This window comes from Vombatus ursinus, unplaced genomic scaffold (assembly GCF_900497805.2).
Source record: "Vombatus ursinus unplaced genomic scaffold, bare-nosed wombat genome assembly UNPS02014813.1, whole genome shotgun sequence".
Lineage (NCBI taxonomy): Eukaryota > Metazoa > Chordata > Mammalia > Diprotodontia > Vombatidae > Vombatus > Vombatus ursinus.
The window spans coordinates 29,076,879-29,093,051 of NW_020954591.1; the positions used below are offsets into that span (position 1 = coordinate 29,076,879).

Below are 16,173 nucleotides of genomic sequence, written 5' to 3' on the forward strand. Positions count from 1 at the left end.
ATTGAGTCTAGGGAAACAGGCCTAGAGAGGTTCATTAACTTGCCCAGAGGCATACATGTTGTAAATAGAGCCAGAATTTAAGTGATTCCAGGTCCTCCAACACCAGAACCATTGCTCCTTGCACTGTACCAGACTGCTTCTCTGTTGGAATAGTAAAGACGGATGACCTTCTTGTGTTAGTTCTCAGGGCTGGGGAACACTGGAGTGGCTGAGTGGTGAGTGTTTGTCAGAAAGCAGGGGTGACCAAGGAGTGAGGGACAAGAACAGCAAAGGAGAGTTGATATTTCTGATGAGTATTAAGTGCCCCTGACTCCTGACCTGAAGGCCGCGTGTTCTTCTGCTCTCATATATGGAGGTGGCAGAATACAGGCCAATACCTTGTCACCGTACGCCATCAGTCTCTGCTCTGTAGCTCAGTTCTCTCTGTTGTTCTCTAGATGGACACTTTAACCCGGAAGTGGTGAAGTACCGGCAGCTGTGCTTCAAGTCTCAGTACAAGCGCTACCTCAACTCTCAGCAGCAGTATTTCCATCGGCTGCTGAAACAGATTCTCGCCTCACGCACCGTGAGTGTCATGGGGAGCCAGGAGGAGAGTGAAGAAAGAATGACCCTTGAAATATATTCCCCTCACTGAATGTTAATTTTGTAGCAGCTATCTTGGTGCTGTATCTGTATCTTAAATACTGATGATAGTAAATATATGTATCTTAGAACTGCACTAATGTAGGAAGTTTTTAATATGTTGAAATGTTTGAATACTTGCATAGAATAAGGAACTGTGTTAACCTGACTTGTTCACTAAATCCCAGATTTTAGAACTTTGCTATGCTTATACTCATTAAAACTCATTGGGATTAACTCAGTATAATATACTAATATACTCATTATACTCATTGGGATTAACAAAAGTAATTATTTATATTGTAGGTATAAATATTTATATTCTAGGTTATAAAGTTCTAAAGTCTGACATTTAGTGAATGAGTCAGGTTAATACTATTCCACTCTTTATATTATAGTAGGTAGGGGCAGCTAGGTGGTGTAGAGGATAGAGTGCTTATCTTCCCGAGTTCAAATCTGGCCTCAGACCCTTATTAGCTATGTGACCCTGGGCAAGTCACTTAACCATGTTTGCCTCAGCTCCTCATCTGTAAAATGAGATGGAGAAGGAGATGACAAACCACTCCAGTATCTTTGCCAAGAAAACCCCAAATAGGGTCATGGAGAGTTGGACACAACTGAAATGAGTCAATGGCAACAACAACGTAGGAGGAAGTAAACTTAGAGAATTCATCACTCCAGTTGTAGCTTATATAACCTCATCCACCTGACTTCAACCACATATAAAAATGTTCATACCCTTGATGTTGCAACAGCACCCACAAATGGCACCACTTCTAGGTTAATAAAATCTGAAATTTCCTTATCTGATTACTCTCTGTTGTCATTCTACCTCTTCTGTCTTCTAGCCACAAACTGTGTTCTTCCTTACTGTGACCTCCAGATCCCTCAGCCTCTAGGTTCTGTCCTAGGTTATCACTCGTGCACTAGCTACATTCTCCTCTTTTCTTCATCTTGACTCCTTGATGAACTGGTTCAACTCTATGCTGTCCTCTTCTCTTAAGTTACTGAATTCTTTATCCTGTGGCCAATTTTTCCCTGCTAAGCCTCATTTCCACCATCTACTTACTGCTTTCAGTGCTTTTTTCATGTGCTGCTGAATGAAGTTTGAGAAAATCATGAAACTCTGCTGACTGAGTCTGCTACAAATTTTTGTTGCATAACCTCAACTAGGCCCTCATTGCTGCTTGACAATCCTTTTATCACTCCCTAATTGACTCGCTATCCTACTTACCACAGCAGCTCTTCCAAAACTTTGCATCCCTCTTCAAGCCTTCATTATCTGTTCTTTCTTCTTCATCCTCTTCGCTCAGAATCTTGCCTTGTATATTACAGAAAAAAATTGAGGCCATTGGCTGAGAGCTACCTCTTTTTCTCTCTTCCTCATCTTATATCACTCAGGTGTCTAATGCCGCTTTCTCCTCTTTTACCTGTCTCTCATAAAGAGGTGGCCCTTCTTCATCCAGGCTAACCCCTCACCATGCACTTGTGATCTCTTTCCACTCTGTCTTCTCTGTCTCCACTTTCTCACTTATTCTCATTCTTTTCCTGTCTACTGATTCATTCCTTACTTCCCACCCCCCTATTTCATCCCTATCCTCAAAAAACCCTCACTTGATCCTTCCATTCCTGCTGATTATTGCTCCATGTATCTCCTGTTCTTTGTGGCTAAACTCCTAGAGAAGACTGTCTGCCTCCACTTGTTTTGGCTTTGGATTTTATTGTTCAGTCAAGACTTCTCTTTCCTGAGTTACTAATGATCTCTTAATTGCCAAATCTAATTTGCCTTTAATCAATCCATCACGTTCTTGATCTCTTTGCAGCCTTTGACAGTATCAATCACCCTCTTCTCCTTGATACTCTCTTCTGTCTAGGTTTATATGACACTGCCCAATCTTTTCTGGTTCACCTCCTACCTACGTGATGGCTCCTTCTCTGTCTTTACTAGATCTTCATCCAGGTCACACCCACTAGTATGGGTGTCCCCCAGGACTCTGTCCTAGGTCCGCTTCTCTTCCTGTATACTATTTCACCTGGTGATCTCATCAGCTTTCATGGATTCAGTTATTTCTCTGCCAGTGATTCTCAAACCTATTTTTCCAGCTCTAGCTTCAGTGCTGATCTTCAGTCTTGCATCTCCAGCAGCCTGCTAGACATCTTGAACATCCAGTCTTCTTGACATGTCTAGAACCGAATTCATTATGTTTTCCTCTAAATCCTCTCCCCTTCCAAACGTCCCTATTTCTATCAAGGGCACCACCTTTTTTCCAGTCACCCAGACTTGTAATCTAGTTGTCATCCTTGACTTGTTATCTCTCAACTCCCATATCTGATTTATTGCCAAGTCCTGTTGATTTTACCTTCATAATATACCTCACATACACCTCCTTTTCTCCTCTGACACTGCCACCACCTAGATGCAAGCTTTCTCATGTTGTGGCTAGTCTGCAATATGTTAGTCTCCCTGCCTCAAGTCTCTCCCCACTCGTCCATTCTGTATTCAGCTGTCAGATTGATTTTTCTAAACACAGGTTTGATCATGTCACACCTCCCTTTCCCTCCTGTCCCTCCCTACGCAACAAACTCCAGTAGCTCACTGTCATCTCTAGGATCAAATATAAAATCCTTTTTGGCATTCAAAGCTGTCTCCTTACACCTTATGTCCTTCCATAAACTCCTTTTTAACTTAGTATTTTTTTCCCCTATTACTTGTAAGAACAATTTTTGACATTTATTTTTAAAACTTTGAATTCATAATTCTCTCCCTTCTTCCCTTCCCCCATTGAGAAGGCAGGCTATTTGATATAGGTTGTAAATGTGCAGTCATGCAAAACATTTCCATATTAGTCATGCTGTGAAAGAAAACATAGACCCTCTCCTCCCAAAAAAACCTCAAGAAAAATAAAGGAAGTTTAAAAAGTATGCTTCATTTCTGTATTCAGACATCATTAGTTCTTTCTCTGGGGATGGATAGCATTTTTCATCTTAAGTCCTTCAGGGTTGTCTTGGATAATTGTATTGCTGAGAATAGCTAAGTCATTCACAGCTGATCATCTTAAAATATTGCTGTTACTTTGTACACAGTATATTTCACTTGCATCAGCTCATGTAAGTCTTTCTAGGTTTTTCTGAGAGCATCCTGTTGATCATTTCTTATAGCACAATAGTATTCCATCATAATCACGTACCACAGTTTGTTTAACCATTCCCCAATTGATGGGCATCCCCTTTCCAATTCTTTGCCACTAGAAAAGAGCTGCTATACATATTTTTGTATATATAGGTCCTTTTCCTTTTTTGTTTTTTATTTCTTTTAGGATACAGACCTAATAGTGGTATTGCTAGGTCAAAGGGTATATATGCATGGTTTTATAGCCCTTTGGGTATAGTTCCAAATTGCTCTACGGGATGGTTGAATTGGTTCACAACTCCACCAATACTGTGTTAATGTCTCATTTTTCCTGCATTTCCTCCAATATTTGACATTTTCCTTTTCTGTCCTATTAGCTAATCTAACAGATATGAGGTAGTACCTCAGAATTGTTTTAATCTGTATTTCTCCAGTCAATATGAATAAGAACATTTTTTTTTGTATGGCCATAGATAATTTTGATTACTTCATCTGAAAACTGTTCCTATCTTTTGATCATTTATCAGTTGGGGAATGGCACTTATTTTTATAAATTTGACTCAGTTCTTTATATGTTTGAGAAATGAGGCCTTTCTCAGAGAAACTTGCTTCAAATTTTTTTTCACAGTTACGGTTGCTAACTGTATGTCCTTCTACCCTATTCTCCCCCCTCCCCAGCCCTGTTTATTCTATTTTCTCTCTCTTTTCACCCTGTCCCTCCTCAAAAGTGTTTTGCTTCTGATTACCACTTCCCCCAATCTGTTCTCTCGTCTATTACCTTCCACTGCCTTCTCTTATTCCCTTCCTCTTCTATTTTCCTGTAGGGTAAGAGATTTCTATACCGAATTGAATGTGTATGTTATTGCCTCTTTGAGTATCTTATTCCTAATTCCGATGAGAGTGAGGTTCACTTACTCTCCTTTACTTCCCCCCTCGTCCCCTACACTGTAAAAGCTTTTTCTTGCCTCTTTTATGAGATAATTTACCCCATTCTATCTCTCCCTTCTTTCTCCCAGTACATTCCTCTCTCTCACCCCTTAATTTTATTTTTTTAGATAGCATCCCTTCATATTCAGCTGTGCCCTCTGTCTATATATATCCCTTCTAACTACCCTAATATTGAGAAAGTTCTTATGAGTTATAAATATCATCTTCCCATGTAGGACTGTCAACAGTTTAACCTTTTTAGGTCCCTTATGATTTCCTGTTTATCTATTTATGTTTCTCTTGAGTCTTATATTTGAAAGCCAAATTTTCTATTCAGCTCTATTCTATTCTATTCAGGAATGCTTGAAAGTCCTGTATTCCACTGAATGTCCATTTTTTCTGCTGAAGGATTATACTCAGTTTTTCTGGGTAGGTGATTCTTGGTTGCCCTCTGGAATATCATATTCTCAGCCCTCTGATCCTTTAATGTAGAAGCTGCTAAATCTTGTTTTCCTGACTGTGGCTCCATGATACTTGAATTGTTTCTTTCTGGCTGCTTGCAATATTTTCTCCTTCATCTGGGGGCTCTGGAATTTGTTTGTAATATTCCTGGGAGTTGGCATTTTGGGATTTCTTTCAGGAGGTGATCAGTGGATTCTTTCAATTTCTATTTTATCCTCTGGTTCTGGAATATCAGGGCAGTTTCCCTTGATAAATTCTTGAAAGATAATGTCTAGGCCCTTGATCTTGGCTTTCAGGTGGTCTAATAATTTTTAAATGATCTCTCCTGGATCTGTTTTCCAGGTCAGTTATTTTTCCAATGAGATCTTTCACATTGTCTTCTGTTTTTTTATTCTTTTGGTTTTGTTTTATTGTTTCTTGATTTTTCATAAAGTCATTAGCTAGTTTGTTTAATTCTTTTTTTACTTTCTTCAATGACCTTTTGTACCTTCTTCCTTTTGGCCAATTCTACTTTTTAAGGAGTTTTTTTCTTCAGTGAATTTTTGTGTCTCTTTTTCCATTTAGCCAGTTTTGCTTTTTAAGGCATTCTTTTCCTCATTGACTTTTTGTGCCTCTTTTAACATTTGGTCTAGTCTGTTTTTATTTTTTTTTTTGGTGAGGCATTAGGGGTTAAGTAACCTGCCCAGGGTCACACAGCTAAGTGTCAAGTGTCTGAGGTCGAATTTGAACTGAGGTCCTCCTGCCTCTAAGACTGGTGTTCTGTGCACTGCACCACCTAGCTGACTCAAAAGCTCTTTTCTTGAAATAGATCTCTCTCTCTTTCTCTCTCTCTCTAGTATTTTTTTTTGTGTCTCCTTTACCAAGCTTTTGACTCTTTTTTCATGATTTTCTTACATCACTCTTGTTTCTCTTCCCAATTTTTCCTCTACCTCTCTTACTTGCTTTTCAAAATCCTTTTTGAGTTTTTCTTGGAGGCTTTGGATATAGGAGTTTGGCTTTCTTGTTTACTGAGTGTGTGTTTTGATCTTCCTTATCACCATAGTAACTTTATATATTCAGATTTTTTTTTTGGTTGCTGTTGTTTGCTCATTTCCCTAGTCTTTTGACTTTTAACTCTTTGTTAAAGTAGGGCTCTGCTTCCAGGAGGGAGGGTGCATTGTCCCAAGCATTAGGGGGTTTTGTGCAGCTATTTTCAGAGATACTTTTAGGCACCTGTAAGTTTTCAGTTCTTTCAGGGTGGTATGATCTATGGAGAGGTGTTTACTCCTCTCTTGGCCTGTGCTCTGGTCAGTGAGTGACCACAAGCACTCTTTTTTGCCCTGGAACTGTGCAGAGGGTTGTCCCTCCACTGTGGCTCCAAGCTCTGGTAAGCTAGTGCTTCTCTTCACCCTGGGACTGCCACCCAGGATTGTGACCCAGATCTAAGTATGGGCAAAGCAGCAGAGTCCTGCCTCAGTGCTAGCAAAGAGACCCCTGTAATCTCCTTCTGACTAGTTTTTTGATCCCCTAAACTGTATGTGGGCTGAGAGCTGAGGAAGCAGCTGCTACCACTGCTAATTCTCTAGCTCCCATGGCCTGCTTGTGGTTTGCTGGGGCTCGGACTGACCTTCATTCTCACCCAGGTGCAACAGATCTTTCCTTCTGACCTTGTAAGTTGTCTTTGGCTGGAAAATTATTTCACCCCGCCTGTTTACTGGTTTTGCTATAGGAATTGTTGTTGGCATTATTTATAGGTGTTCAGAGGGGTTTTGGGGAGAGCTCAGGCGAGTTGCTGCCTTTTCTCTGACATCTTGGCTCTGCCTTTCCCTCCCTCCCCTCCATGTATCTTAAATACAGCAACATAAGCCTCCCTGTTCTTCCTCGAGTGGCACCCTATTTCCCAGTCCAAGTGTTTTCATTGGCTGTTTGCTCTGCCTGGCATGTTCTTCTTACCTCATCTCTGTTCTTCATGCCCTAGCTAAAATCCCACCTTTTATCAGAAGAATTTTCCAATTCTTCTTAATTCTAGTACCTTCTCTCTGTTGATTATTTCCAATTTATTTGGTCTTTGGCTTGTTTGTATATAATTGTATGTTATCTTTCCCAGTAGATTATTCAGTACTTGAGAACTGTCTTTTACCTTTCTTTGCATCCCCAGCACTTAGCACAGTGACTGACATATTGTTGTTTAGTTGTTTTTCAGCCATGTGTGACTCTTTGTGACTCCAGTGCCTAATATATGTTTATTGACTGACAACTATAAGTAGATTTCAGGATGCTTGAATCAAATGAATGGGTGTCAGATCCATTGGAGCTTATTAAGGAAAACCAGAATGCATTAGTGGTATGTTTCTAACCTATGTGGTTGGTATGGACAAAGACTTGTTCTTTAGTAGGTTCAACATGTCCTGTAACACTATTGTTAGAGATATGAAACGGACTGTTAGTTTGTTTTCATTTGACATTTCTTAGAACCGAAGTTGTTTTGATTCTAAATGATGCTGACATTTCTTGCTGTGGAAAACATTTCAGCTTATATTAGAACAGAAATAATCTTTGTTATTTAGCGCCTATCAAGCATAGTGTTAAAAAGTAACAGTCCTGTCTGTCTGAAGGGAGTTATAGTCTATCAGAAGTTGGAATGGCTTGATTAATAGCTAATAATAATAGGTGGCAATTATATAGAGTTTTAAAGTTTGCAAAGCATTTACTCACTACATCTTATATCATCCTCACAGTAACCCTATGAGGTAAGTTCTATTATTATCCCCATTTTACAGATGGGGAAATTTAGACTGAAAGAGGTTAAGTGACTTGCCCAGGGTCACACAGATAAGAAGCAGTTCAGGCTTTGAACTCTGGTGTGTACTAATTTCAAGGCCAGCACTATATCTACTGCACCACCTACCAGCCTCTAAAATGAGCATGTGTCAGAAGTGAGGTTATGACCCCCATGCCTCCAATAGGAGACCAGAACTTTTGTCTGGCACCTTGGATCCCCTGGTGATCCTGACAAATGGTCAACTTACCCAATATGAAGCAGATTTTTAAGACTATGTACCCACTAGATGATGCTATCTAGGATTTGTTGGAGATGGCTAAGACAAGTGGCCCTGCCCTTCCCTTTCGGAGGAAACGGCCTTCACTATCCTGTACCCCGGAGGAAAGAGAACGACGCACTCAGCAGCGCTACTTGAAGGTTCTTCGAGAAGTTAAGGAAGAATGTGGAGATAGCACCTTGTCCTCTGATGAGGAAGGTGAGTATTTTCTTATTCTTTGGGGAACTGAGGTGAGACTTTTAAAACTGGCAGCCAGTTTTGCAGTTCGGAGCCAGACATAGTAGTAAGAAACTACTTCTTTGGTGGGTGGATAATGAGACTTGAGGACCTCCTTTCCCATCTCTAGGATACTACTGGAAATTCCTGTTAGATGGAAAATTACCTCATCTTTTATACTTTATACTTGAGTTAGCTTTTGAGTTTAGTTTAGGTTCCCAGTGGATAGCTCCCTGCTTGGCAGGGTCCTTTCCTGCTTGTCTGGTCCTATTGTGCCCCTTGAGAGAACTGCTTTTCCCCTTACAGGAGAGTAGTAGTAGCTGTTGGCCTGCTGCAATGCGCTCCATCACTCTGTTGAATTGAAGTCTCTCTTCCTCGAAGAGCCGTTTAAATGATCTAAGTGTGCTCCAGTCCATCTGGGGAAGGGTCAGAAAGAAATGGTGGAACCCTGGTCTCCATGTTGAACCTTTAGCCCTGTTGAACCCAAATGGCCATTTACCCAATCTCCTTTATTGGAGTCCACAGCCACGTTGGATTTACAAGAGCAATTTTCTTTTGAAGATCTCAGCTCATGGCTTCCGAGCTCTCCAGCCCGTTCTCCTAGTCCTGCGGTGCCCCTGAGGGTGGTGCCCACGCTTTCAACCCTGGATATGAAAACTGCAGGTGAGAACAGTGATGATATCTTGGCGTTCTAGGGAGTAAGCTCCTCACAACTGTATTGATCTAAGAATTTATTTCTTTGGAAGGTCCATAATAGTAAACTGTCCTTGTGAAATAAAAGCTTTGACAAAGAAGGTTTGGTACAATTTTATTATTTTTGGGCGTGGAATTTAACCACTTTATTTTGACCCTTAGTAGCCGATCAGCTGGTATCATACTTTGGTTAATGAAATCCGAATGGCAGTAGGCTTTTCTATTCCTTTAAAAAAAAAAATAAGGAAAAAGCTTAGGTTTTAGTTTAGCTATAGTTTAATTATAAACAAGAGATGTTTCTTTTAAAAATAATTTTTATTAAAAAATAATTTTGACAGATCCAAAATAAATGATGAAAGCCCAAATAAGTCATAAAATGTTAACTTTTTACGTTTTGCTAAAAGAATAAATTAATATCATATTTATTGTTTCCTTATGCTTTTTTAGTTAATGTACTTATAGTTTGGTTGATAGTTTTTTATGATGTCATAGTCAATATGTACTTCTAATTCTGCATTCTTTGCCTTATATTACTTCACATTGTCTTTCCATATTTCTTTTATATATGTAATTTTAAAAAGTTATAGTACCATGACATTGAGATACAATAGTTTATCCAGCCATCCTCTACTCATTGGGCATATATAGGTTGTTCCCAGTTTTTCAGCATTACAGATATAAATATTTTTGTGCTAAAAATATTTTCCCTTTAGTACATATTCCTAGTAAAGTGGGACCAATGCTTTAAAATATAGTTATTTTGCAGTTTACTGTATATTGCCATATTGCTCTTCTAGAAGATTTCATGATAATTCCATGAGCATAATAACAATTCTTTCTTTATTGCCAATGTTGAATTTTATTATTTAAAACTATTTTTGTATATTACCTCAGTTATATGTATTTTTGTGATTATTAGATTTTGTCCAATTTTTTTCAAGGGATTAACAATTTGTATTTCCTCTTTGTGCATGTGTATGTGTGTGTGTTTCCTCTTTTGAAAATTATCTGTAGCAGAAATAATTGCCATACATTTAATCATTCCTGAGGGTACATGTAAAATGAAAATTAATTTTATTTTACATAGTATGCAAATAAAGAACATTTTAGGAAGCATTGTCCAGTTGCTTTTAGGGCCAACAAATCTAAAGTTACTGATACTGAGCCATGAAGTTGAAATGTTGTTCCTCTGAATGTAAGATTTTTGCTAAATTATGCAGACATGAGAAAAGACACTCCAGAAACATTTTTATAGACTCTTAGAGTCTAAAGAGCCCTTCAGATTCATCAAATCAATCTTCCACCTACTATAGAAATTCTTTTCACAGTATCAACAGTTATCTATTAAGGGCCTACTATGTGCCAAGCATTGTAGTTACGTTCAGTGTCCCTGACAGGTGGTCATTTAGTCTCTGCTTGAACACTTTTGATGAAGAGAATGCTCAGTCTCATAAGCCAACCCTTTCCATTAATGAAAATCTGTAATTATTAGTTTTTTCCTTATATTGAACTTCAGTCTATCTACCTGTAACTTTTTTCCACCTTTTCCTAGTATTGTCTTCTGGATCTATATATAGAATAAAAATAGTCCCTCTTACGAGTGATAATGCTTCATATTTTTAAAGACCGTGGTTATGTCTATCCAAAGCCTTTCTTTTCCCGGGTTATACCTCTCTAGTTCCTTCAGCTATTCAAAATGACATTATTCATGATTATATGACTTCCAGATTCTTCACAATATTATCAGAATACTGGTCACATTTCTTGCAGTATACTTCAGCTTTATACTTTTTGTTTTTTGTTTGTTTGTTTGTTTTTTAAATTTTTTTTTTAGTGAGGCAATCAGGGTTAAATGACTTGCCCAAGATCACACAGCTAGTACATGTCAGGTGTTTGGTCTGAGGTCGGATTTGAACTCAGGTCCTCCTGACTTCAGGGCCGGTGCTCTATCCACTGCACCACCTAGCTGCCCCTATACTTTTTGTTAAAATTCAGTGTGTGGGACTGTGCTTATCACACCAAGTGTTGTCTGACTAGCACAAAATACAGAGTGATTATTATTTGCCTTCTATTTGTTCATTTATTCATTCATTCGTTCTAAACTTAGTAGCTATTAGCAATATGTAAACAAGAACGAAAAATGATTTTTTTGAGAAACCATAAACTTTTTACAGTTTTTTAAAAAAAATGTTTAATATGCTTAGTAAACAAAATAATGACAGTGTTCTGTTTGTTTTTGTTTGCACATCTGAATTTTTCTTTTGTGTATTTTTTTGGTTGCTGCTGTTATTATTTTTGCAGTTGTAATCAATGTATATGTTAATATTCTGATTCAATTTTTTCACTTTATATGTAACTGCAGATTTCTTTGTATTCTCTGTGGCATTTCTTATGGTGTAATCATGTTCCGTTATGTTTTAGTTATCACAATTTGTTTAGCCATTCCTTAATGTTGGAAATTATGTGGTTGTTTCCACATTTTTATTATTACAAATTATGCTGTTATTAATATTTTTGATTGAAGAAATGTTTTAATAATCACAAACTTAGTAGCCATCAATTAGGACAAAAGATTATATATGAACTACAAACTTTTTCCACTTAGAGTTTTTATAAGGCTATGTTAATTTTTAGTAAGTTTGTAACTAATCATTATGTTTGATATCTGTTCTGAATATTTTTGGACTTAGAAATTTTTCTTGACAATAATATTCATAAGATATAGTCTGGTAATAAGATCCTTGGTTAAAGAACATTAACACCTAGGTGCTATTTTATGACATACTCCTTTTCAAAAAGAGTGTGCCAGTTTACAGTTCCAATAGCAGTATAATAGTATTCACATTTTTTCATAACCTCACCAAGACTAAACTTTGCTAAAAAAATTTCTTTTTACCAATTTAATGAGTGTAAGGCCATATCTCAAGAGTTGTTTTAATTTGCATTTGTCTGGTTATTTGAATCTGAAATTTTTTTCAGATGGTTATTTGATAATTTATTTTTTAGTATTGTATATTCATCTTTAATCTCTTATCTCTTGGGGAATGACTTTTACTGATTTATATAAATTCTTTAATAGAGTTTTGGATGTCAGATTTAAAAAAGATATTTACAGCAAAGATTTTTTCCTCATCTCTTTCTTTCTTTTTTGTTTTGGATTAGTTACTGTGTGTTGTGCAAAAAATTCTTTATATAATCAAATAAACCTGTTTTGTGTCTTATTATTCTTTTTAATTGCCTAAATTAAGTGCTTTCCTCCTTTCTATGACTACAGTAGGTATTTCATTTTCTTTTGTTTTGTTAATTATATAAGAAACAATTGATCATTGATCCATTTGAAGTGTGGTTCAAATGGTATGTGGTTCAAGCTATGGATCTAAACTATCTGTTTGTTTTTGGGTTAAGAATTAATTTTACCCAATGTTTTATGTTTTGTCTTTCCTTTTTTGGATGTTAAATTTCAAATAGTACAGTTTAATATTTCATTAGCATTTAAAATTTGAGCATTCTGTTAGTGAAGTGCCCAATATGGTTTGGTTCATTTTGCTCAGATAAACTAGAGCTGGGGGACAACGATCTGAAGATGATGTTAAAGAAACACCATGAGAAGCGGAAACACCAACCTGTAAGACATGAGGATTATCTGTGATTGTCAGTTTAACATCTGGGGACATGAATTCCTATGGAGAACACAGTCCCAGAAGTTTCCATTCCTTTGTATCTTTATTTTCATTGTCAGAGGAGCAGAGGGTAAAAGGAATAGCTAGAAATAGTTCATTGACATAAAATGTATGAGATAGCAAACGAGTCAGAGAAGATACAGAAGTGTGAGAGGCGATTCTTTTCATATGTCTTCGTTGCCCTTGTAACAGGAAGGAAGGAAGGAAATAAGGAAGGAAATGTTAAGTACTCTTTTCAGGTATTCATTTAATCCTCACAACAGCCCTGGGAAGTATGTGTTACTATGATCCCAAATTTTATAGATGTGGAAACTGTGCCAGGCAGAGGTTAAATTACTTGCTCAGGGTCACACAGTGTCTGAGGCTGGATTGGAACTCAGATCTTCCTGACTCTAGGCCCAGAGCTCTAACCTCTGTGCCACCTAGCTACTTCTAGGCAGCTTATAATATAAGATCCTATCCATCCTAATTTGATTATCCTATGTACCTCCATTAAGACTAGAAGTTCTAATCGCAGAGTAGACATGATTTTCTGAAATTCAGCTAAGGTCTAATGTTATCTGTTGAATGGGTTGGTGAAAATTTAGTCTATTCAACTCCCTCTTGGCCACCTTCACGAGTCTTTACAATTCTCGTCCAGGATCACCCAGATCTTTTAACAGGGGACTTGACTCTCAATGACATCATGACACGAGTGAATGCTGGCAGGAAAGGCTCCCTTGCAGGTAAATGACTGTATTTCTTCCAGAGTTTTCATAATGTGATTGAACTGCTAAAGTGAAAATATGTGCTTCTAAGGTGTTAAATAGCACAAAGCCTAATAAACTTCTATGAAAATAAACTTGCAGCTTCTTCTTTAGGTATAAGTAGGCATATTAAAAGTTAATGCAGAATTAGTGAGTGATAGTGAGTAATACAATCCATTATTTAGTGTCTAGTGTCATGCACTGTGCTAGGCACTGAGGAGATAGACAAAAAGGAAATGGTCCCTGGGCTCAAGAAACTCACATTCCGTTCTAAGACACAATATGTACTTAATATAGTTATGTACAAAATGTACAATGTAATTTTGAAGGGGAAGGGACTAGAAGTTGGAGGGAGCAGGGGAGACCTCATATAACTTTAAAGAAAACTATTAGGACTTCTGTAAGTGTTAAAGCTAAACTGCTAACCTCCAGTGGTTAGAATCTAAAGGTCTGCCTCCTCTGGCTTATTTTCCTCACACTAGCATATCACTTTCAGATAAGGAACCTTATTTACTGATGTAGAGACCACTGTTCTTTTAATTCCTCTTTTGTTTTTACTTACCAGCTTTGTTTGACTTGGCTGTCCTAAAAAAAAAGGCAAAAGAAAAAGAGGAGAAGAAGAAGAAGAAGCTGAAAATGATAAAATCTGAGATAGATGATCTAGCTGAACCTCTGAGCAATCCAGAAGGAATCCCTCCCCTGTCCCAGGCCCCATCTCCACTGCCAATCTCTGCCATCAAAGAAGAGTAAGAAAGAGACAGTGGCTCCCCCAGGATGCATGTTAAACTAGAACATGTTAATGAATTGATTTTATTTGGATATATTCACCTAAATTTATTACCTCTAATTCTCAGAGCTGCCTGTGGTGGGAAATTCTGGTTCTTCTTGGCCTTGTGGTTAAGATCAATTTCTTGTGCACATTCTTGGTCTTTGATGGAGTACCTTGAGAGCTGTGGGAAGCACTGAGGACCAGGACCAATCTAGTCACCAACCCATGATGCCCTTTGCAGTTGCTTTTTATCTTTGTTTTCTCATAGGCCTCTTGAAGACCTCAAGCCCTGCCTTGGAATCAATGAAATATCATCTAGTTTCTTCTCCCTCCTACTGGAGATCTTGCTCATGGAGGGACAGGCTAGTCTTCCTATGGTAAGAGTATCTGGGAAATCAGAGATACAAGGAGGAAACTTTAAAGGGGGAAGAAGCAGCAACCAGGCCACAGCTTGGGGGATGCAACTCTTGTGGTCCGTACATAGATTTGCTTCTGACTGGCTTTGAGACTTTAGAAAATCACTCTGGACAGACTTTCCTATTACTCTTGAGTTGTCTACCCTTTTGGAATCCCTGGGGTGACTTGACTCTTTTGTTCCTCCTGTAGCTGGAAGAGCGAGTCCTGGATTGGCAGTCATCTCCAGCCAGTACCCTTAATAGCTGGTTCTCCTCAGCTCCCAACTGGGCAGAATTAGTGTTACCATCCCTGCAGTATCTTGCCGGAGATAGCCGAGGTGAGGTATTTGTTCTTGTAGAGCCAACATTTTTTTTTTTTTGCGTTAGGTTTTGCTTGTGTACTGTAGCTTTTTTGGCTGATTTTTCCAGCTCCAATGCTATGTGCCCATGATCTTCCATAGCAGTCCTTTGAAGGCTTCTTGGCTTTGCCACTCTCGCCCACTCTGAGGGTCTGGCTCAGCTATTTTCTGGGTCAGTAGAAAGTAGAAGACTGTCTCTGATGTGCAGTTTGCTGATTTGAGTCATCTCCTTACAGCTGTTCCTTCTAGCTTTTCTCCATTTGTTGAGTTCAAGGAGAAGACCCAGCAGTGGAAATTGATTGGTAAGTAGTATACTTTGCCTCTTTATACCATTGAGCCTTCCCTTTTTCATTTTCTCTTTTTTTTTATTCAATGAAATTCTGAAGACTAGGTAAAATAATTGGTCTAAGCCTTTTTTTGTCCAGAGAAGACCTCTTGCTTTTTTCTGTTTGGGTCCTCAGACTTAGTAATGTGCTCATAATTCCAGGCTGGAGTTCATTGTTTAGATTTTAGTTGGTGATGTGTAGTGTAGTCCAGTGTAGTCTTTCTGATCTGTTCAGTCTATCTAAATGGAAGCTTCTCGTTCTTTTTTTGTTCTTTCTTTTGACCTTTTTTCTTTAGTTCTGAGTACAGTGCCTCTCACAAATAGATGCTTAATAATTGTTTGCTCAATTTAATAGACTAATTATAGCTTTGCTATTGTATTGAATATGTTTTTATGGATTAATTCATAAACATCTTTTCATTATTTCATCCGTTAGATCATTGGGTTGCAATGATTGCTCAGTCTAGAGATGTTTGCCCTGAATTGGCTTTTTCTTAATAGTGGGACCCCATGTTTTCTACAGTCTGTGAAGCCCACTATGGAACTAGTGTGGGGCAAACAGCTTTGTCCTAGGGTGATGACATCTAGGCTTGAGGGTAGAGCGTATTACCTCCCCAGGAGGGTATATTTCATCCTTGTGGTGGCCATTGCCACCTCCTCACCCCTTGTGGTCCTCTGTACATAGCTGCTGTCTTCAGCAGCTTGTGACATTACCACAATCTCAGGATCCCTTCTGAAGGAGGAATTCCTCCCTCACCTCCCCTCCCCCCTCCAAGGTCCCTTCCCTGTGTCTGGGCCCACTTTCCTTCTTC

General features: G+C 38.3%; 1 protein-coding gene across 6 annotated transcripts in view; it reads left to right on the forward strand.

Annotated features, from left to right (window-relative positions):
* Positions 1–16,173, forward strand: part of NFRKB (nuclear factor related to kappaB binding protein) — a 46,372-nt gene that overhangs the window by 17,815 nt on the left and 12,384 nt on the right. For 5 of the 6 annotated variants that reach the window (XM_027835150.1, XM_027835154.1, XM_027835152.1 and 2 more), the window contains exons 4-12: positions 438–565; positions 8,202–8,376; positions 8,956–9,057; positions 12,639–12,712; positions 13,408–13,492; positions 14,079–14,259; positions 14,551–14,659; positions 14,889–15,015; positions 15,273–15,338. In XM_027835150.1, coding sequence (XP_027690951.1) covers positions 438–565; positions 8,202–8,376; positions 8,956–9,057; positions 12,639–12,712; positions 13,408–13,492; positions 14,079–14,259; positions 14,551–14,659; positions 14,889–15,015; positions 15,273–15,338 — 1,047 coding nt within the window. Of the gene's footprint in view, positions 1–437; positions 566–8,201; positions 8,377–8,919; positions 9,058–12,638; positions 12,713–13,407; positions 13,493–14,078; positions 14,260–14,550; positions 14,660–14,888; positions 15,016–15,272; positions 15,339–16,173 lie in introns of all 6 variants that reach the window. The other variant, XM_027835155.1, reaches the window with a different exon arrangement.